The sequence below is a fragment of the Carya illinoinensis genome, chromosome 2 (genome assembly GCF_018687715.1).
Source record: "Carya illinoinensis cultivar Pawnee chromosome 2, C.illinoinensisPawnee_v1, whole genome shotgun sequence".
In the NCBI taxonomy this organism is placed as follows: domain Eukaryota; kingdom Viridiplantae; phylum Streptophyta; class Magnoliopsida; order Fagales; family Juglandaceae; genus Carya; species Carya illinoinensis.
This window is the reverse complement of record NC_056753.1, coordinates 22,881,076-22,905,748: the sequence shown is the minus strand read 5'-3', so window position 1 is coordinate 22,905,748 and position 24,673 is coordinate 22,881,076. Positions and strand designations below refer to the sequence as shown.

Sequence of the window (24,673 nt, the reverse complement as noted above, 5' to 3'; positions counted from 1 at the left end):
CAATCATCAAAATTAGTCCATAAGCCGGATTGTTATAGCCAAAAATCGTGTTTATCCGAATTTTGCCAAAAATAGCAAAATCTCGGAAATCACTCTAAATTGAAATTCGAAATAAAATAAGCAATATGCAAAAAAATCCGGCCCAAATCGGATTTAAAATGACTTCCTAACTAACAAGCGAAATATTACCATAAATAGTAAAAAATAATAAAACTAGTGATTCGGAGGGAAAAATAACAGAATTTGAGGTCCAAAAAAAGGCACATAGAGCCGAAAAGAGCTTTCCGAATTGGGGTCTTATGTGCGATTCCGACACCCGTAGTTAAAGTTATGGCCAAAAGACTGAAACACACTCAAAACGGCCCCAATGAGGAACATATCACAATCAATTCCCGCCTTTGCGCTGATCTGCCAACTCATGGTATCTCAGCGCCATCAAAGTGCAATCTGACAGCTCAACATCATCTGTCTCGGATCCCCCTGCATCATCAATTCATTTCTAGCTATCAGAGAATCATACTAAAAGATCAAAAAATTTGATAGAAGTATTAAATGGTACATGAAGAGTTGAACATACAGGTCCATACGCAACTTGGAAGTAAGTTTGGAGTGTTTTTTTTTTTTTTCCTTCTTCTTTTGTGGATCGTTAGATGAATATACGATATGTGCGAGATCTTGTTGTTTGAGATAAGGATATATCATTCAACTATGCTTGGATTGTTATTCAATGTACGGTCATTCTTTTATATTTTTTTTGTGCATTTAATTAATGTGATTAGTTGTATCATTTTTTTAATATATAATCATTATTTTAGTCAATCATATTAATATAATATATAAAAAATATATAAAAATAATTGTATATAACATATCTGATAATCCTGTTGGTTAATTATAGGTTGACGTCGAGGTATGATTGCTTTAGATTTTAACCATGGTTGTAAACTATATTGTACAATAATAAATAAAAATAAAAAATTTTGATTTTAACTTTGATATGATACTTATGTTTTGCCTTTTCTTCTGTGATATTTTATTTCTTAACGTAAACTGACTTTATTTTATTTGGGTTGTGTTGTACTTGGCAAGCACAACGCATTCCTTTTGTAGTGTAAGACGAAAGATTTATGGAATGAGGGAAATGCTACTGGATCAACGCAGATTGCAGAAGATATTTTCGACGAAGTTTTGGGGGCATAACTCTGCATAAGATGAACGCTACTACCTCTTCGCAACGGCTCTCACCTTCCTCATCCTCATCCACAAGCTCCCCTTCATCGACTTCTAACTCATTTCCACTAATCCAAGCTTTCTCTCTTCATTGGGCGTCTCCTCCATTCGCTATCTCCTCCACCATCACCATCCCCAAATGCTCCTGCCGATATGGATTGCCCGCCGCAATAAACCACACCGGCCCAACAGACCTCTCTCTCACCACCACCGAACCACCCAGCAACTCCCTGGACCAAAAACTCCTAGCTCTCCTCCGTCAAAGAAAAACGGAGGAAGCTTGGATAGCTTACACCCAATCCACTCACCTCCCAAGTCCCACTTGCCTTAGCCGCTTGGTCTCCCAATTGTCCTATCTAAACACTCACTTGGGCCTCACGCGCGCCCAGTCCATCATCACCCGCCTCCGTCACGAGCGCCAGCTCCATCGCCTCGATGCCAATTCCCTAGGCCTCCTTGCCGTTGCGGCCACCAAGGCCGGTCACACGCTCTACGCCACCTCTATCGTCAAGTCCATGCTCCGCTCCGGTTATCTTCCCAACGTCAAGGCGTGGAGCGCTGTAGTAAGCCGTCTTGCCGCTTCGGGCGATGATGGCCCCACAGAAGCCCTCAGGCTATTCAATTCGGTCGCCAAGCGGATCCGTCGATTTGCAGACCCTACCATAGTCGCCGACTCGAGGCCCGACACGGCTGCTTACAACGCTGTGCTCAATGCCTGTGCCAATCTCGGCGATACTAGGAAGTTCTTGCAGCTATTTGACGAAATGCCCAAGTTTGGTGTTGAGCCTGATGTACTAACTTACAACGTTATCATCAAGCTGTGTGCGAGAGCCGATAGGAAGAGTTTGCTGGTATTTGTATTGGAGAGAATTATTGAGAAGGAAATTCCGTTGTGCATGACAACATTGCACTCACTTGTTGCAGCTTATGTTGGTTTTGGGGATCTGGAAACGGCCGAGAAAATGGTTCAAGCAATGAGGGAAGGTAGGAGAGATCTTTGCAGGGTTCTCAGGGAGTCAACTCAAGAGGAAGAGGATGAGGACGGAGACATAGGAGATGGAGAAGTGTTTGTGAAGTTGCTTCCTAATCTTATTGAGTCCAGTAACAATGAGCCGCCACTATTGCCCAAAGCATATGCTCCTAATTCTAGAATTTACACCACTCTAATGAAAGGTTACATGAAGGCTGGTCGTGTCAGTGACACAGTTCGAATGCTAGAGGCAATGCGGCGCCTGGATGATAGTGCTAGTCATCCTGATCATGTAACATATACAACTGTTGTTTCTGCAATGGTAAAGGCAGGGCTGATGGATCGGGCTTGTCAAGTACTGGCTGAAATGACGAGAATTGGTGTACCTGCAAATCGGATTACCTACAATATACTGCTTAAGGGTTTCTGCCAGCAACTAAAGATAGACAAGGCAAAGGAGCTGCTTAGGGACATGACTGAGGATGCAGGAATTGAGCCTGATGTGATATCCTATAACATCTTGATTGATGGTTGTATACTTGTTGATGACAGTGCAGGGGCTCTTTCTTTCTTTAACGAGATGCGAGCTAGAGGAATTGCTCCCACCAAGATTAGTTATACCACTTTAATGAAAGCTTTTGCCTTGTCGGGTCAACCAAAGCTTGCCAACAAGGTATTTGATGAGATGCTTAATGATGCTCGAGTGAAGGCTGATTTAATTGCCTGGAATATGTTGGTTGAAGGCTATTGTAGATTGGGATTAATTGAAGAAGCAAAGAAAATAATTACCAGGATGAAGGATAATGGGCTTCACCCGAATGTAGCTACTTATGGCAGTCTAGCAAATGGAATTGCATTGGCTAGAAAGCCAGGAGAAGCGCTTCTACTTTGGAATGAAGTGAAGGAGAGATGTAGAGTGAAAAAGGAAGGAGAAAGTTCCGATTCTTTATCTACTCCCCCTCCATTGAAACCAGATGAGGGGCTCTTGGATACCCTGGCTGATATCTGTGTGAGGGCCGCTTTTTTTAAGAAGGCCTTAGAAATTGTGGCTTGCATGGAAGAGTATGGAATACCACCAAATAAGACCAAGTATACAAGAATCTATGTGGAAATGCATTCAAGGATGTTTACCAGTAAGCATGCATCAAAGGCGAGACAGGACAGGAGGAGTGAGAGGAAAAGAGCAGCTGAGGCTTTCAAGTTCTGGTTGGGTTTGCCTAATTCTTATTATGGGAGTGAGTGGAGGTTAGAACCTATCGATGGTGATCAAGATGTTTCTGAATTTTGATTCAGTTTGACCAATTGGTACGTTTCTGTATATTACAGTTCTGGATTTGGGATTTCCTACTCTAAACAATAGAGCAAATGTAAGTTTTGATGTAATTATTCAGTTTGATACCAAATTTCGTGTTAGAAATATATTCTGTATTTGGGTTCGATTGATTCTGCATATTAGTTATTGAAAATGGCTTGTTAATATAGCATAATATAATAGTATCTCAGCTAAGCTCAATAAGTGATCTTTGACGTCCTTTGTGTTTTCTGCACCTTGGATTTATAGTGTATATAACTGTGTTTGTATGTAGGGATTTTAAATTTGATATGTAGGAAGCTTGTATAAAAACTTGTAACCAGAATGGAGTCTTTTGATGAGAAGATTTATTAGTTTTTCTATATAAAAGACTTGGTATCCTCTCCTCTTCACACAATTACAAATTATTCTTATGAGTAATTCTACCTGCCATTCCTTTTATCATCATCTTTCCACCATCATATTATGTGGTATTAAATGATTGAAAACTATTTGTTATGTCCAACTTATAGGCCAATCATTTGATGCTATATCATGGGATGTTCACAGGATGATACTATGGATCATAAATAAAAATTTTCTCTTCTTATAGATATTTATATTTTCTACAAATTATTTTTATATTTATATATCTAGTGCATAGGAAGATGGAAATCTAGTTCTAACATCATGAAGTTTGATTTTGAAATGTAAAATACTTTATTGGAATGCACGAGTTGTCTCCTTTTTACCTTAGGTCATGTGCCAATCTGTTCATTTTTCTATGAATTGAACACTTTTTAACACTGAACAATGAGATAGAGAACCACACCTTTGTTGGAAACGCATTAACAGACCATCATGGAGGGTTGCTCAATGATCCTTAAATTACTCCCATGTGATTGGGCATGTACTAGGTCCTTGGTTTGAATCTGAATAGGATTAGTTGAGAGAGCGTTCTGACCGAATAAGCTCCTTCTGTTCAGTTCTCAATTTGGTAGGGTGCTACTATGTTCATGCTCAGCTAGTGAAGCAACGTCCATTTATTTCTTCCTACCCTCTTTCACTCGCAAGAAAAAAAAAGGGAAAAAAAAAAAAAGGACATTCGTAGCATATAGTTGTATTTTTGTAACTCTATCCGGTCTGTTTCTACAATTTTAGAAAATATGTCACCATGAACCAATACCTCTTTATGATATTGATGACAATCACTAAAAATCCATCTGCAGAGATGTGATAGAAATTCTGAATAGAGAATGGAAAGAAATGAAATTTCGATCCGCTCTAAATTTGCTTCTTGAAGAGTTTCAACTTTCAACTTTAATGATGAAGCCCTATTTTTACATCAAAAATTGAAAGGAAAAAGCTAAAACCATACCACATTTCGTGCACCCCTTGCACAAGAAACCTTTTGGCTGCCGCGGGTTAAATGAAACGGTGCGCACGCTAGGGGAAAATGATGAAGACGAAATGGTTTCCTCCCAAACGTTCGAAACAGTGCATACCAAAAACTGGTTCGTGAGCATCTCCTCTTCTATTTGCTGTGCTCCCCGAAAGCTTCTCTTCTGTACTCCCCAAAAGCTCTTCTGTGGGAACTCTGCCACTTTGGGGTGTAGATTTACATTCAGAAAACGAACTTTGCCAACATAAAATCTTAGTAGGCCTATTCACTGAAGTCAACATGTTATCGTTGAAGAGATAGATGATCATATTTCACAAGTGTTTACTTACCAAGTTAACCAGACACAAGTCTAGATAGGGCCCCCAATCAAAGCTTTTACTTAAACAAAAATACAGAAAATGTTCCCTAGAGGCAAGTATGAAGTATGGCCATGCTATTGAAAAAACCCCATTCATTCAACTACACATTATATTTTGCATACAAATTTGAAAATGGCAAATACCAAATGATATAGGTTTATATATAAAGATACTTTTGGGAAAAAATGCCTTTTACCCACCAAAAACTACCGCTCCTTTCATCTGACACCTTATTACAGGACTCAAAACTACCCATATGTTTCACTCTGTACCCTCAATTCAAATCTAACTGTTAATATATATATATATATATATATATATATTTTAAAAAATATAAGCAGGAATAAGGCCTGAAAACACCATAGAGTTGTTGAGCCATTCCTAATTGCTTTGTCTATGTCATCTCCAGCAATTCAAATGTAAAGTTAAAAACTCTTGGGTATTGTTTGGCCACAAAGAATTTTTATCTCAAACACAAAATTCTTATCTCATCATTACAATTTTTCCAAATCTCCATACAAAATATAATAAATAATTTAACTTTTTTCCTACTTTTTCAAATCCCAAAATAATAATAATATTAAAATATAATATTTTAATATTTAATCTTAAAATTCAAAATTCTTATCTGAGAAATCTCAGTGGCCAAGTAGAATAAGGTATCAAGATTTTCGAGTACATACAACTCTGTGCGATGCATCAGTGTATGCAGTTTCAAAGAAAAGGTCAAGATCATTACTCAGAGTGCTTTCAAAAACCAAACAAGATCATTCCTTAACTACTTCAGTGTATGGGTCACAAGTAGTGGAAAATAAAAACTTGGTACCCACTTTCCCCCACAATACCTTCCAAAAGTAGTTAAGGAATTTAACATCCCTATCAGAAACAATACTCCTAGTCACACCATCTCCTTGAAAATCAAGTCAGTTATGTTTATGGCATCACATGTTTTATGCAATAAAATGTGACATCTTGCTAAATCAATCTAAAATCACAAAAATAGAATCTCTACCCATTTTTGCGCTAGGCAGCCCCAAAACAAAGTCAATAGATTTATCTACTCATGGCTCACTAGGAACGGGTAAGGGTGTATACAACCCATGTGGCTGTGATGCACCCAACTTCCATGTACGGATACGTGGAAATCGAGGCGTCGGGATGATGACAACACGGGTCACACATCCCATCGCCAAGTGCCAAGTGTGTGTACATGCAACACGTGTACAATAAACTACGTAGCGGATAATAAAATCTTTCAACTAAGTACCAGAATTTTTGTTTAAATACAACTCGCTTAAAAAAAGCGTAATAAAATACTACAAGTTTAACATTGTTTCAAATTCAAATTACATAACGTAAAAACAAGTAAAGATAATTTTCAGAAGTAAAACAACTCGAAGTCAATATTTTGGCGGAGCCGTCTTCTCGGGCTCAACCTCTGCATCAAAATCTACGGTACCAAAAATGGTGCCGTAGGTAAGTAATAATTCAAATACTACAAAATAAAAATATATTACACTCAACAATATGCATGAAAAGATGTCAAATGCACATGTACCAAAAATCCACATTGTGACACCCCCAAATCCCCATGCACGGACACGGGGAAATCGAGACGTCTGGATGATGACATCACGGGTCATCATCCTATCGACGAGTGTCAAGTGTGTGTAAAAGCAACAAAAGTGCACAAAGAAATACGCAGCGGATAATGAAAGTCATGACTAAGTACCAAAATTTTTTCTTGTAGAACACAAATCTGTTCAAAACATATATAAATAAATATTACAAAACACAAATATAGTTTTAAACCAAATACAAAACATAAACTTCAGCATCCCGGTGGAGCCGCATCCTCGGGCTCAGCCTCCTCCTCCTCATCCTCGATCTCTGCATCAAAATTTACGATACCAAAAATGGTGCCGCAGGTAAGTAAAATTCAAACACCACCAGATAAAAACATATAGAACTTAAACAATATGCATGAAAGGATGCCAATGTACAAAACCCATAAAATCATATTTTTCCACGCACGCCAAAAATCCCATTTGGCCCAAAAATATATCCTTTCCAATTATCTCGCCAAAAGTCACATTTGGCCATATCAAACTCAAACCATTAACCCATTAATCCATATGCACCATGACCTCCCCTAGGGGTCATCCGCACAACCTGGCTCCAGTACCACACCGCAGGTAACGACCACGCATGTGTCACCTAAACTAGCGATGCCCAGTTTCGCGCCTCGCGCGTTCATAGCCAAGCATCCTCTAGCCCTCGCCAGCGAAGGGCCATGGAGTTGGTGCGTAGAGTGATGCCCGGTTCCGCGCCAGGCGCGTTCGTAGCCAAGCATCCCCTAGCCCCCGCTCTCGTCGTCCCCCAGCGACAATCCAGGGGACGTCACTCAGTTTATTACGCTCCCGAGTGACCAGAGGAGCTCCACCGGGATAATACCCCATCCCGGCTTAGGGTTGTGATACACACGCACCCGAAAATCCACTTACGCCAATAAAACAGGATTTTCTCAAATTAAATAAAACGCACGCGCATGCACCATGTAAATGCGATTTCAATGCACAAAACGATCAACCAACCATAAATCAATAAAACAAGCAACTCCGTCCTCCATCCATCCGATCCCCGAACTCGGCCTCAGTCCAGAATCAGCCAACCAACAACAAATAATTATTGAATGAACAAAATATATTTAAATTTAAAAGTAGGGTTTGGAAAATACTTACAGCGCTATATGGTATTTTTAGAAAGCTCGCGGCGTTGCAAACGGCGGAATAAAAGCAACGTAACAGTGAAATTTCACTGTGGCCATGGGTTGTAAAATACCCACTTTTGAACGGAGACAAACTAAGACTCGGGATTGATAGGGAATGGTCTAAGGATGTTTATGAAGCTAGTGGAAGTGGAGTTTGGCCGTGTGTGGCGGCGAAAACGGCGGAGAAATGGCTGAAATGCCCAAAACGGAAACTAGCTCGTGGGAGCTGTTCCGGTGACTGTTAGAGGCCGGAAATGGGTGGGTTAGGATGGCAAGGGGTCGGTGATGAAGTGGTGAAGAGGTGGTGGCCGGAGGTGGAGCGACGGCGGCATATCGAAGTAAAAACCGTGTGGCTTGATGGGCTTTTTCTGGCTAAACGGCGGCACGGTTGGGGATGAAACTTGGTGGGGTGGTTCACTGGAGGGAGGGGAAGAAAATGGTGGGGGTGGTGTGCCACACGGTGGCCGGTGGCGGTGGTTCTGGGCGGAGTGAGAAAAACGAACGGAAATGGGTAGAGAGAGAGAGTCGGCGGGAGAGAGAACCGGGGAGGGGAAAAAAGAAAGAAAAAAAAGAAAGAAAAAGGAAAAAGAAGAAAAAAGAGAAAGAAGAAAAAAAGAAAAGATAAAAAGAAAAGATGAGGGGAAAGAAATGAGGTCCAGTCCTCACTCCGGAAACTAAAACAGATTCGCCGAAAATGACATTAAAAAACCGTAAAACAACTAAATAAATAAAACACTACATCAAATAAATTAAAAACCAATTAAAATACATTAATTTAAAATAAATAAACCAATATATTAATTAAATTAAAAACAACCCTTTAGTGAAAATATACGTAAAAGCGGGTCATCACATCCTCCCCCCTTAAAACAAATTTCGTCCTCGAAATTTAGAAGATTAACCACCAACTTAAAACAAGCCACATAATATCACATAAACCACCTGTGACCAAGATTAAGATACGTACCTTCATTACTCAAACAAGTATGGGTACTGATCCCTCATGTCTGCTACTCGCTCCCAAGAGAAGTTTTGAGCTAACGGATCTCCCCATGCCATCTTAACCAAAGGTATCGTCTTGGACCTCAACTGTTGCTCCTTCCAATCCATGATTTGTGAGGGAACAACCTCATAAGTGAGATCCGGTTGCAGCTGAATACTCTTTGGGTCGACAAAGCGTGGCTCTTGTTGTCCAAAGCTCTTCTTCAAGGACGATACGTGGAAGACATCATGAATATCCCCAAAATACTCTGGCAAAGCAACTCTATAGGCGACGGACCTTACCTTCTTCAGAATCTGAAAAGCGCCGACATATCTCGGATCCAGTTTCCTCTTCTTACCAAAACACTTAACACCCTTCATGGGAGAGACTTTGAGATAAACCCAATCACCTTCTTCAAAAGATAACTCTCTCCTCCTGGTATCAGAGTAGCTTTTCTGACGACTCTGAGCTGCCGCCATTTTATCCCTGATGATCCGAACTTGGCTTTGCATCTCTTGAATTATTTCGGGTCCAATTATCCTACTCTCCCCGACTTCATCCCAACACAAGGGTGATCTGCACTTCCTCCCGTAAAGAGCTTCATAGGGAGCCATCTGAATGGTCGCATGGAAGCTGTTATTATATGCAAACTCTATGAGCGGCAAATGGTTTTCCCAACTCCCTTGAAATTCCATGACACATGCTCGCAACATGTCTGAATGGTGCGCTCTGATTGGCCGTCTGTCTGCTGGTGATACGCAGTACTGAACTTCAACTTAGTACCCAAAGCTGCTTGCAAACTCTTCCAGAACTGCGACGTGAACCTTGGGTCTCGATCCGACACTATACTCTTTGGTATGCCGTGCAGCTGCACTATCTCTTTCACGTACAAGCATGTCAACTTATCCAAGGAATCGGTGTTATTAACAGGCAAGAAATGAGCACTCTTCGTTAACCGGTCAACGGTCACCTAGACAGAATTTTTCCCACTAAGCGTCCTCGGCAAGCCCACTACAAAGTCCATCGTGATGTCATCCCATTTCCACTTAGGAATAGGGAGGGGTTGGAGCATACCTGCGGGTCTTTGATGCTCGGCCTTCACTTGACGGCATGTGTGGCATTTCTCAACATACAAGGCAATATCCCTCTTCATTCCATCCCACCAATAATTTTTCTTGAACTCCTGGTACATCTTTGTACTGCCGGGATGAACTGAATAAGGGGCCACATGAGCTTCTGCCATGATCCGCTCCTTGAATTCTGAATCTTTGGGGACCACTCTGCGATCTCGGAATCGAAGTATTCCATCTTTATCCATACTATAGTGCAACGGCCCTCGAGATTTTTTGACTCTTTTTTTGATATTCAGCAGCTTCGGATCCTTCATTTGAAGAGTCTTCATTTCCTCAAAATCAGTTACCCGAATATCAAGAACTGAAGATAAAATCTCTTCTTGCTGTGAACTTTTAATAAGGAGCATTCTCATTCCACAAAGCAAAGAATCCAATTCCGACGGCTCGGCTTCATCTTCCAAGTGCGATTTTCGGCTCAAAGCATCAGCAACTACATTAGCCTTCCCCGGATGGTACTTGATCTCGCACTGGTAGTCACTGATTAGCTCTAGCCATCGCCTCTGCCTCATGTTCAGATTTTTCTGGGAAAACAAATGCTTCAAGCTCTTGTGATCAGTGTATACTTCACATGCTTCCCCATACAAAAAGTGCCGCCAGATCTTGAGAGCAAAAACAATCGCAGCCAATTCCAAATCGTGCATCGGATAATTCTTCTCATGGTCCTTTAGCTGACGAGATGCATAAGCAACAACTCGTCCTTCTTGCATAAGGACACAACCCAATCCGAATTTAGATGCATCGCTAAAGACTACGAATGGCTTGTGCGGTTCTGGAAGCGCTAACACTGGTGTCGTCGTCAACCTGTTCTTCAATTCTTAGAAGCTTCTCTCACACTTATCTGACCAAACAAATTCTGCATTCTTCCGAGTCAAAGCTGTGAGAGGTTCGGATAGGCGAGCAAAACCCTCCACAAATCTTCGGTAATATCCGGCAAGTCCCAAGAAACTCTGGATCTCGCGCACTGTAGTCGGACGCTGCCATGACAAAATGGCTTCCACCTTACTAGGATCAACAGCCACTCCATCTCGGGAAATCACATGCCCAAGAAATCTGACTTCCTCCAACCAGAATTCACACTTGCTGAGCTTGGCGTACAACTGGTGTTCTCTCAATTTCCCAAGTACCAGACAAAGATGATACACATGCTCTTCAACATCTCGGGAATAAATCAGAATATCATCAATGAATACTACCACAAAGGAATCTAGATAAGGTCGAAATACTTGATTCATTAAATCCATGAAAGCAGCAGGGGCATTGGCTAATCCAAATGGCATCACCTTAAATTCATAATGCCCATATCTCGACCTGAAAGCAGTTTTGGGCACATCCTTGTCTCTGATCCTCAGCTGGGAGTATCCCGACCTCAAATCAATCTTCGAGAACACAACTGCTCCTTGAAGCTGATCAAATAAATCATCTATCCGCGGGAGAAGATATTTATTTTTGATGGTCACCTTATTTAATTCCCGATAATCAATGCACATACGGAGGGTTTCATCTTTCTTTTTAACAAACAGAACTGGCGCACCCTACGGCGAAGTACTTGGCTGAATAAATTCCTTATCTACTAGCTCTTGCAACTGAGTCTTCAACTCTTTTAATTCAGCCAGTGCCATGCGATAAGGAGCTTTATGTACAGGAGCCACTCCAGGTTCTAAGTCTATAACAAACTCCATTTCTCGAACGGGGGGTAGTCCAGGCAAGTCATCCACAAACACATCGGGGAATTCTTCCACAACTGGAATGTCTGCCAAAGACTTCTTCTCAGACGGCGTAGACACCATTTGAACTAAGAATGCATCCGCTCCCCATGCAATCTCTCTTCTTGCTTGAATTGTCATATAATTACTGGCTTTTCTTTTAACTTACTCCCTGCAAATTCCAGACAATCACCATCTAGAAGCTGAAAGGTAATTACCCGACTTCTACAATTAATACTCTCAGAATATCGGTATAGCCAATCCATCCCAAGAATGATATCAAAACCCAACAGCTTAAACACCACCAAATCAGCATCCAAGAACCTTCCATCAAAATTTAACGGGCATCCCAAAGCAACCTTGGAACACCACACCATTTCTCCATTGGGTAGAGCCACTACCAATGACTTCAGCAAAGGTTTCGTGACCAAATTACACATCCGCGCAAACGTGGAAGATACAAACGACTGTGACGCACCGGAATCAAACAAAGTGCAAGCATAAAACTCATAAAAACAGACTCTTCCTGAACCAAACACATTAACCCATGAAATCCAAAAAACAAAGGAGAAACCAAATACACCAAAAATTAAATCCAACATAAAATTAAATTAAATCCATACTTGTAATTACTCCAGCATCATGGGTCGCTGGTGCCTCATCATCCACATCTCCGGGTGTGACAGCATAAACTCGGGCTTGCACTGCTTGTCTTGGATTTGTTCTTCCACCGCGTCTACCTCCACGGCTTCCTTGAACTCTGACGGGGCATTCACGAGCAATATGTCTCACTTGGTCGCATCGGTAACACTGGGGTCCATCACTCAGCCGACACTCGCCCTCATGAGCTCTATTACATGCTCCACAAATTGGCACCTGTCCTCCCATACGAACACTTGAGGACGCTTGAGGTCGAGTTCCGGTTCGTTGAATAAATTTCTGAGGCAAACTCGAGCTGCTTCCTTCATCAGAAAAACTTCGCCTCTTATGACCCGGAGGGGAGCCCATACACAGATTATTCTCTCGCTCTATAAGGGTGGCCACTTCCACTAAATCCTGAAAAGTGGATATTCGGTGACTGACCACCATACGGCGTATATCAGGGTGTAGTCCCTCCTGGAAACGCTCAGTTCGCATCTCCTATGCGGCGATGAGATGGGGAGCAAATCGCCCAAGTTCTATAAATCTTCAGGCTTACTGTTCCACTGTTGTGCTCCCTTGGACCAAATTTGAGAACTCTCTTGCCTTTTGCTTCCTTACAGAAGCGGGAAAGAAGCGATCATTAAACTCTTTCTTGAAGCGCTGCCAGGTCACAGCAGCAAAGGATCACAATTCTGATTCCAGCATCACCCTCTTGGTATCCCACCAATCAGAAGCGGTGCCTTGCAACAGATAGCTGGCGTAGAGAACTTGTTGCGCCTCGGTGCAACCACACACCTCAAAATTTCTTTCCAAGTCCTTGATCCACTTTCCAGCTTGAAGTGGATCCTCTTCTCCAGTGAAGTGTGGAGTCCTATATGCCAGAAAGCGCTCATAGGTGCATCCGGCTTACACCATGCTACTAGATCCTCCTGGGTATAACTAAGGCCCTCCCTGATGTGGCCAATGACCTCCTGGTTGTGGCCAAAGCCCTCCTTGTTGTGGACAAGACCCTCCTTGTTGTGGCCAGGGACCCCCTTGTTGTGGCCAAGGTCCTCCTTGTTGTGGCCAAGACCTTGTCTGCTGTGGCTTAAAATTCTGTTGCATAAACTCCGTCATCTGCCGTATTGCTTGGGCTATGGAGTCATCTCTTGATGTGTTGTCCCGTGGCTCCTGAGTAGATTTCCTTGGTCTCACTATTTTTTTCCTGCCACCATAACCTTTGACCCCCTTTAAGAAAACAAAAACAAATAAAACCAACAACAACAAAAAAACAAAAACCAAAGACCAACACCACATAGCAAGAAACAAAAAGAAACTAGCTTGCAAAAACATAACTAAATAAATAAAAACAAGCAACCAAGTTCAAACAATCAAAACAAATCAAATAACAACTTTACTTAACATAATTTTTAAAACACAACTTTAAAAACATTCTGGTACTACCTACGGGACATGTGGTTTTACCCAGAGCCAAACCGCTCTGATACCACTTGTGACGCCCCCAAATCCCCATGCACGGACACGGGAAAATCGAGACGTCCGGATGATGACATCACGGGTCATCATCTTATCGACGAGTGTCAAGTGTGTGGAAAAGTAATGAAAGTGCACAAAAAAATACGCAGCGGATAACGAAAGTCATGACTAAGTACTAGAATTTTTTCTTGTTTAACACAAAACTATTCAAAACATACATAAATAAATATTACAAAACACAAATATAGTTTTAAACCAAATACAAAACATAAACTTTAGCATCCCAGCGGAGCCGCATCCTCGGGCTCAACCTCCTCCTCATCCTCGATCTCTGCACCAAAATCTACGGTATCAAAAATAGTGCCGCAGGTAAGTAAAATCCAAACACCACCAGATAAAAACATATAGAATTCAAACAATAAGCATGAAAGGATGCCAATGCACAAAACCCATAAAATCATATTTTCCACGCACGCCAAAAATTCCATTTGGCCCAAAAACATATCCTTTCCAATTATCTCGCCAAAAGTCACATTTGGCCCATATCAAACTCAAACCATTAACCCATTAATCCATATGCACCATGACCTCCCCTAGGGGTCATCCACACACCTTGGCTCTAGCGCCACACCGCAGGTAACGACTACGCATGTGACACCTACATGAGTGATGCCCAGTTCCGCGCCTCGTGCGTTCATAACCAAGCATCCTCTAGCCCTCGCCAGCGAAGGGCCACGGAGTCAGTGCGTAGAGAGATGTCCGGTTCCGCGCCTGGCGCGTTCGTAGCCAAGCATCCCCTAGCCCCCGCTCCCGTCATCGCCCAGCGACAACCCAGGGGACGTCACTCAGTTTATTATTCTCCTGAGTGACCAGAGGAGCTCCATCGGGATAATACCCCATCTCGGCTTGGGGTCGAGATACACACGCACCCGAAAATCCACTTATGCCAATAAAATAGGATTTTCTCAAATTAAATAAAATGCACCCGCATGCACCATGTAAATGCGATTTCAATGCACAAAACGATCAACCAACCATAAATCAATAAAACAAGCAACTCCGTCCTCCATCCGTCCGACCCCGAACTCCTCGGACTTAGTTCGGAATCAGCCAAGCAACAACAAATAATTATTGAATGAGCAAAATATATTTAAATCTAAAAGTAGGGTTTGGAAAATACTTACAACGCTATATGGTATTTTTAGAAAGCTCATGGCGTTGCAAACGACGGAAGAAAAGCAACGTAACAGTGAAATTTCACTGTGGCCGTGGGTTGTAAAATACCCACTTTTGAACGGAGACAAACCAAGGCTTGGGATTGATAGAGAATGGTCTAAGGATGTTTATGAAGCTAGTGGAAGTGGAGTTTGGCCATGGGTGGCGGCGAAAACGACAGAAGAATGGCTGAAATGCCCAAAACGGAAACTAGCTCGTGGGAGCTATTCCGGTGACTGCTAGAGGGCGAAAATGGGTGGGTTAGGACAGCAAGGAGTCGGTGATGAAGTGGTGAAGAGGTGGTGGCCGGAGGTGGAGCGACGGCGGCAGATCGGAGCAAAAACTGTGCTGCTTGATGGGCTTTTTCCGGCTAAACGGCGGCACGGTTGGGGATGAAACTTGGTGGGGTGGTTCACCGGAGGGAGGGGAAGAAAATGGTGGGGGTGGTGTACTGCATGGTGGCCGGCGGCAGTGGGTCTGGGCAGAGAGAGAAAAATGAATAGAAATGGATAGAGAGAGAGAGTCGCGCAGGAGAGAGAACCGGGGAGGGGAAAAAAGAAAGAAAAAAAAGAAAGAAAAAGGACAAAGAAGAAAAAAGAGAAAGAAGAAAAAAAGAAAAGAGAAAAAGAAAAGATGAGGGGAAAGAAATGAGGTACAGTCCTCACTCCGGAAATCAAAACAGATCCATTGAAAACGACATTAAAAAACTGTAAAACGACTAAATAAATAAAACCCTACATCAAATAAATTAAAAACCAATTAAAATACATTAATTTAAAATAAATAAACCAATATGTTAATTAAATTAAAAACAACCCTTCAGTGAAAATACACGTAAAAGCGGGTCATCACACACATTTTTCCACACAGTCCAAAAATCCCATTTTTGGCCCACAATAAAACCTTTAAAACAAGTCCTTACCATTATCCCAGATAATGGTCCAAACCAAGAAAACCAACATTTTTCCAAAAAATGGATCACAATATCATCTTATGAAACCTCACCATTTCCCAAAAAATGGCCTATATCCAATATCCAAAACCAGTTCAAATTTAATCCATGCACCATGATCTCCCCTAGGTATTTTCCACACACTCTGGCTCCTATGCCACACCGCAGGTAACGACCACGCATGTGACATCTAAACGAGAGATAGCCAGTCTCGCGCCCAGTGCGTAGTAAGACCAGGCATCCTTTAGTCCCCACCAGTCGAGGGACCACAGAACAGCGTTACTGTATCGTGAGATCCGGTCATCGCCCAGTGACAATCCAGGGGATGTCACTCAGTATTATCCACTCCCAAGTGACCAGAGGAGCTCTACCAAGATAATACCCCATCCCGGCTTGGGGTCGTGATACACACGCACCCGAAAATCCATTTACACTTGAAAATCTAGTTTTCACAATTTAACACATGTACATGTATGCACCATGCAATGCAAATGGCAAGACATATCAAAATACAGATTAACCAACAAAACTCAACATCAACAACAACAAACAACTCCGTCCTCAAATCCATCCGACCCTCGACTCTTCCAACTCAGTTCGGAATAACCAACCAATCACAAATTTATTGTAAAAACAATAATATATTTAAATCTAAAATAAAGTTTGGAAAATACTTACAGCACTATACAATAACTTTCAAAGGATCAGTGAGCTGAAAAAGGAGAAGAAACAACAATATAACAGTGTAAAAACATTGTGGTTGTGAGTTGTAAAATACTCACTTTTGAATGGGGATGAACCAAGGCTTGGGATTGATAGGGAATGATTTAGAGGTGTTTATGAAGCTAGTGGAAGTGAGGGTTGGCTGTGGGTGGCGGAGAAAACAACGGTGGAAGGCCAAAAAACCCAAAACAAAAAGTGAGGTCGTGGGGGCTACTCTATTGATCGGAGCCAAAAATGGGAGGTTTAGGACGGCAAGAGGTCGGTGATGAAGCTATGAAGAGATGGTGGCCGGAAGTGGAACGACGGAGGCGAAACAGCTCAAAAACCATGCGGATTGGTGGGGCTCACAACGGCACAGATGGGGGTGAAATTTGGTGGGGATGATCACTAGTCGGAGGGGAAGAAAACTGGGCGGGTGGTGAGATGCACGGCGGCGGCGTTGGGCGGATGATGAAAACAACGGTATGGAGGAGAGATGAGCTTTGCACGCAGGAGAGAAAGGAAACCGAGGGAAAAAGTGAAGAAAAAAGAAAGAGAAAGGAGAAAAAGAAAGAGAGAAAAAGAAAAGATGGAGAAAAGAAATAAGGTCCAGTTCTCAACTTTGGAGTTCAGAAACTGATCCAATGAAAACAACTTTAAAAGCTATAAATCGAATAAAATAATTTAAATACAACATCTAGCTAAAATATAATAAATAACTAGTAAATACTAACAACAAAATTTTAAATCAAAAAACAAACTAAAATAAATTAAATAGCAATTTAAACTCAAAACAATAATTAATATTAAGAAAGCTCTACAAAATAAATTTCACAACTAAATAAATTCAATTAAAATTTGATAGTTTAAAATAAAAGAACCAATATTTTAATTAAATTAAAATACTCTTTCAATAAAAACACACATAAAAATGGGGTATCACAGTGGCAAAACTTTAGATTTGGCCTATCTACATGTAATGCACCTGCTACAAATGCGATTGACATATCTTTTTATCTTAGGTCAAAATAAATGTTCATGCAATATGTCTAAGGTTTTATTGGCACCAAAGTGTCCCATTAATCCCACACCATGTGCCTTACCCACCAACAATTCAAGCATAGAACAATTAGGCACACAGTTTGTTTTCTTTAAACAAGTAACCATCATGCTTCTAAAACTTACCAAATGCCACCTTATCACATGCCATATACACATAAGAAAAGTCAACGTTATCGGCATACATGCCTTTCACATATTCAAACCCAAGCATTTTAACACTCATAGAAGTAAGAACTACATACATCTGGAATAAAGTATCAATAACAATGTTCTCCTTACCTTACTTGTAACGGATGACATACGGAAATGTCTCAATGTATTCCATTTATCTAGCATGCCTTTTATTCAACTTACCTTGACCCTTGAGATGTTTCAAGGATTCATGATCGGTGTGGATCACAAATTCTTTAGACCACAGGTAGTGCTACCAAGTCTCTAATGCATGAACAAGGGCATAAAACTCTTTGTCATAAGTAAGGTATTTCAAGGATGCCCCCACTTAGCTTCTCATTGAAGAAGGCTATAGGCCGCCTATCCTGCATCAAAATAGCTGCAATCCCTATTCTTATGGCATCACATTCAATTTCAAAGATTTTGTTAAAATCAGGTAATGCTGACACAGGTGCAGAGTACAACCTTTCTTTAATAGTGGTAAAAGCATTCTCTTGATCTGCCCCCCAATGAAACCCAACATTCTTTTTAATTACTTTAGTGAGTGGTGCAGCAATGGTGCTAAATTTTTTAACAAAACTCCGATAAAAGCTAGCTAAGCCATGAAAGCTTCTTACCGCAATGGTGTTCTTTGGCGTTGGCCACTCTTTGATGACCTTGACTATCTCTTCATCCACTTCAATACCTTTTGTACTAATAACATAACCAAGAAAAACAACTTTCTCCATGCTAAAGATACATTTCTTGAAATTAGCATACAACTTTTCACATCTCAACACATCAAACACATATCTCAAATACTCAATATGTTCATTTAAGTCCTTATTGTACACTAGGATATCATCAAAGTACACAACTGTAAACTTGCCTATAAACAAATGTAGGACATGGTTTATTAATCTCATGAAAGTACTGGGCACATTTGTAAGTCTAAATGTTATAACCAACCATTCATAAAGCCCATACTTAGTCTTAAAAATAGTTTTCCATTCTTCACCTTTTTTCATTCTAATTTGACGGAACCCACTTTTAAGATTAATTTTATTGAAAATACATGAGACATACAATTCATCAAGCATATCATCTAATCTAGGAATGAGATGACGATACTTTACCGTAATATTGTTGATTACCCTGCAATCAACGCACATCCTCCACGTCCCATCCTTCTTTGGCACTAGTAGCACTGGCACTGCATATAGGGTCATGCTCTCCCTCACATACTCCTTACTGATCAAATTCTCAACTTGCCTTTGAAGCTCCTTTGTCTCCTTTAGATTACTCTTACAAGTAGGTTGATTTGGAATAGCAGTTCCGGGTACAAAATAAATCTTATACTCAATGTGTCTAATGGGTGGCAACTCATTTGGCATCTCCTCTAGGAATACATCCTCAAACTCTTGCAACAAAGAAACAACCAAACTAGAAAGAGACTCATTAGTTTCATCAAGATTTAAGACTGTTTATAGACAAGGAAAATCATAGGGTGATCTGTTAAGAAAGCCCTCTTAACTTCACTCTCTCTTGCATAGAAACTCACTTTTGTCTTTCATTTTCTCTCTGTAGACTTTCTTTCTTTTTTGCTCAATCTCTTTTTTACTCTTTGTTTTTTGATCACTCTCATTTTCACTCTTTCTTTTTTGAGCAACCTCATTTTTCAGTTTCAATTGGTCCTCATAGACCTGTCTTGGAGTTAAAGGAGCAAGCTTGATTGTTTTGCCCTCCTTTGCAAAACTGTACATATTTTTGAATCCATCATGTATTACCCTTCTATCATATTGCCACGATTTCCCCAACAAGATATGGCCAGCATACATAGGCACAACGTCACAAAGCATCTCATTCTGATAATTTCCAATGGAAAAAGTAATTAACACTTGTCTATTCACCCTAACCTCCCCACAATCATTCAATCACTGCAATTTGTATGGTCTAGGATGTTTCAAGGTGGGTAAATTTAATTTCTCAACCAAAGTAATGCTAGCCACATTAGTACAACTCCCACATTAATAATCATACTACATACATTGTTGTTGATATGTCATCTAGTATAAAAAATATTCTCTCTCTGCTGCTCCATATCATCTATTTTAATTTGGGTAATGAGAGCACACCTGACAATAAGAGACACACCATACTCTTCATTCTTATCATACCTATTCTCAATACTAGGCTCATGTCTCCTCCTATCTCTCCCATCTTGTAGATTTCTAATCACTTCCCCCAACACCAAATTTAACCTTTCAAACTTTTGTTGCATGGACTGCAACACAAAAAATGAATTTTCTACCACCTGCTTCAGTGTTGAGTCACTATTATGAGACATTGTAATGTCTTGCACAAAAAGAATATTAGTAGTAAAAACTTCACATACTTCCTTACGTGTTTACGATCGAATAATGACACTTCACTCGTGTTTCACTCTTAATTGACTTTTTCCTAATAATGATCTCACACTCTCTTGCCTTTTACCTCAAGAGTTTTCCTACTCAAGTTTTTTAAGAACTAATTGAACTCAATCAAGATAATACAACCTTATTTTATCCCCCCAACTAGTAATTAGGTCTAAGAAACAAGAACAAGAGGAATACAGAAGGAATAAAATGACACAATAATCAAGGAAATTATAGGGATGAAAGAGTAACGATAAGACAATATACCAACTATAATGATGTACGTAGCCCATTTGATGATAAGGCTCAAGCAATTTTTTTTTTTTTTTTGAATTTTCTTTTCAAATGACAAGGAAATAGAAGAGAATCAATAAAACCCTGGATGATGAAATTTTTAGCTGCCCTAACAAGATGGAATTTTGGCTAACACAAAAAAATCCAAGGATTAGGAGTAATTCAGCCAGTCCTAGAAAGAAAAATATAGAATTTTGGTAGCCACACAAAAATCCGAAGAATTTTGGTAGCCCCTCCTTTTTTTTTTTAATAAGTAATGCAAAAATTAAAAGATAGAATCAGACCTAGTTGAAAACCTTGCTTTGAATACCAAATGATGTGAACCTACAGAATTGGAATCCCTTGAACCCATAATCAATTTAAAACTCACCCAAGAAAGCCAAATCAAGTCAATGGATAGAGAACCTAGACCCGGTGAGAACTCATTCCAGATTTGTTGAAAAACCCGTCTCAAGAACCCAAATTACAAGGAGGAACATCACAAAAGTTATGATTTACTTTTGATAAGTTCAAAATTCAATCAAGAACAAGAGGAGCAAACTCAACTCATAATAAAAATTCAATATTGTCTGACTTGAAGTGGGCAGCTACAAGATGTTTAAATACTCACCAACAAAACTAACCCTAGGCAAAAAATAAGGCCCCTTTCAAAAAATACCCTTAAGTGAATAGTTCGGCACTACAGTATCGTGAATAGTGCCATGCTATAGTAACTCCTTGAAACCCTAGTTCAACATTTTCCAACATGCCCTTAGCTCATTCTCATAATAAACCCAATTATTCTAAACAATTAAAATAAGTCCTTTAAATGAATTAACTAAGTTGAAAGCTTTCAAGTCATGTTGCTCTTTTCCATAGCTTGTATCAAATTGATCAAAATTGGTTATCATTCCTTCAAGCCCATCTTGAGTGTTGGGCTCTTGCTAGGTTCATACCAAGTGGATTGCACCAATCCTTGCATTGTCTCCTTGATTTTTTTGGCTCTTGATCTTGTAATTGACTTATCTAGAACTTGCAACGAATTTTTAAGACTATGTTCATCTTGGTGCCCATTAGTAGGTGTTGCATCCATATCTAGATTAATTGTATTGAAAAAATAAATTAGAAGCAAAAAATTAGAAGAACAACAACTATATATACATCATGTTATGTATGTTTCACTTCTCTGCTAGATATATAATATATTGCACAAGCATACATAGATAGATACAAAAAAGCAATATTATTTATAATGAACATACAAGTATAAACTATTTATAATGAGCAATACTCTTTCTTCTATGATCATTACAAGTACAAGCATAAATATATATCATGTTCAGTAATCATTTAAAAATATAACGAATGCTCATATTTGGCTACAGTACCATTTATAATGCATATATATAGGTTGTAATCCTATGATTAGGGCTGTTCAATCGAGTTTTAACCTGGGAAGCTGGGTATATCCAGACTTGAACTTGGGTTTCAAATCCAGGTCGAAACCTGGAATGAGTTAGCCTGAGTCAGATTTGGGCCGAAACCTGGATAAATCTGGGTTTTTAAAAACTTGGGTTTCGGGTTGAACTTGGATTTTTTTTTTGTAGGAATCTGTTTGGTTTGAGGGAAAATGCAAGAAAAGTTCAAGGAACCATCAAAAGGAAATTAATGAAACACAAAGACTTCTTATAATATGTAAGAACATAGAAAACAAGTACTTGACTTCAAACTTTTTGAGGTTTTCGTGCATGTTGTGTGCAACTTAAAATCAAATTCAATACTTTGTTCTCTTATATGAGAACTCAGTTATATCAGAAGTCTAGCAGAGGCTAGGAGAAGAACTGCATTTTAAAGTAAATAAGAAAGAAATGGAATTTAATGAAAATGAAACCATTGTAATGAAAATGAAGTCGAAAATAAACCCTTTATATTCTGATCTGGGCATTAGCCAAACGTGGAAGACAGAGAAAAATCAAATGGAAAAGGAAAAATGAAGAGAAACTTCACAAGTAGAGTCCAGTGAAAGAACCTGAGCTAAACCCCACCTAGGACCCATAGATCTAATTTCTAGGACAAAAAAAAATCACCTTTTAGAACAAGGAGAAACGAAAATTGTTCTTGTGTTAAAAGAAAAATAAAAATTACAAAAAAAAAAAAAATGAAAAAGAAATGTCCTAGCCAAGTTTCTTGAGAAAATGAAGGGAAATACCAAATCAATAGTCTCGTTCTTGATCTTCCAACATTCTTCCACTAGAGATGAAAAGAATAGGGCGGTATGAAGGCTATAAGACACAACTAACTATGCACCCTATAATCCAAAGGGCCAACCTGTCAATCATGGAAAAGAAAGGAAAAAAAAAGTGAAGGTATGCATCTCGATTTCCATCCCTGTCAATCATGAAAAGAGAAAAAGTGGAGGTATGTGCCTCGATTTCCATTGTTTCAACTTACTTACCGAAGAATCATAGCCAAAACCAATGGTCTTTTCAATTCTCTGAAAGATTTACTGCCTGGCATGAAAATCCGTCGCCTTCCAAACCAGAGATTTTGTTTTTTCAAAAGCAGGTATCGGATTTTAAATCCAGATTTCGGTTTAAATTCTAGTACCTGGATTGGATATATCCAAAATTTTCTATTATGGTTATCGGCCTGGAATTATTTTGGGCCAGAACCAATGTTTTGAATACCGTACCGAATGTCGTACCAGTCAAGGCACTGGAATGAAATATTTCGGTACCAGTACCGTTTCGGGATAGTCGATATATAAATAAATTATATATAAATTATATTTCAAAATAATAGTCTATATATGAATAAATTATACATGAATACATATGTATATATAAATTATAAATAGTTTGATCTGAATTGGGTGTTAAAAATGAGATTACAGTTTGGAAAAATGATAAAAAAGAAAAAGATAAAGGCCAAAATACCGGTCGTACTGGCCAGTATTTCAGCCTGTACGAAACAGATACCATATGTGTACCGAACCAGTGACCGGTACCAGAACCTTTAACCGGAATCTGGTGAATTGGATTCTAGACCGAGCCGGGTAAAAACTAGCCCGGATGAACAATCTTACCTATGAGACTCTCATGCATGGGGTTGGGGCAAACAATTTTAAACCTTGCTAACAGATGAATTAACTATATATCTTAAATGTGAACCACCTAACGATGGTTCATGGCCCTAGCCCCTCGTCCCAAAATTATTGGTATGTAATGGGTGTGTTACATGCAATCATTTATAGATTAAAATCTAGACGTCTTATGATATTCACTGACTATTTAAGGCCATTTTTCCTTGACTCCTCTCACGTAGTCCTAGATCAAGCTGTAATTAATTATTCTAGTAATGCCAATAATACATGTAGTTGACTCAGCAGAACTTGTTAAGAAATAAGAAAATGACCCAATTGATCTACAATGTGAGTCAATTGTTACATCTTTATTTAAATACATGGAAGTTTATGATTAAAAAAAAAATGACCCAATTTCTTTTTTTTTTTGAGAAAGTGAGAATACAGAGCAAATACAGAGCACAAGTGAACGGAATGCAAATATCTAGTGTGTACCCTTCTAAAACTAAGAAGTAAAGGTCTAGTGTGCTTGCTGTCATTTTGCTTCACTGCCTAAATGTTGTTGTCTTTTTACACTTAGGATCTTATCACTTCGTCTGACTCAAATTTAAAACTTGATATTTGCATTCTGTTCACTTGTGCTTTGTATTTGCTTTGTATTCTCACTTTCTCAAAATAAATAAATAAAATAAAATAAAAATTGCCCGCGTCTTTCTAGTTGTGCTACTCGTGAATCTCAGCAGTTGTAGGTATACTTCTTATTCTTTGTTACCTCAATATTGCTTGAATGAAATATTGCAATATATAATTATGTCATATGCATATGCATATCCATCATAGAAAACAAAATCGAAACAAAATAAAA

The 24,673-nt window shown here is 39.6% G+C and overlaps 1 protein-coding gene across 1 annotated transcript; it reads left to right on the top strand.

Moving 5' to 3' along the window:
• Positions 1-1,068: 1,068 nt before the first annotated feature.
• LOC122300379 (pentatricopeptide repeat-containing protein At3g09650, chloroplastic) lies at positions 1,069-3,643 on the top strand. Its single transcript, XM_043110987.1, has one exon. It carries the CDS (start codon positions 1,212-1,214, stop codon positions 3,486-3,488), a length of 2,277 nt encoding a protein of 758 aa, XP_042966921.1. The 5' UTR covers positions 1,069-1,211; the 3' UTR covers positions 3,489-3,643.
• The last annotated feature ends 21,030 nt before the right edge of the window (positions 3,644-24,673 follow it).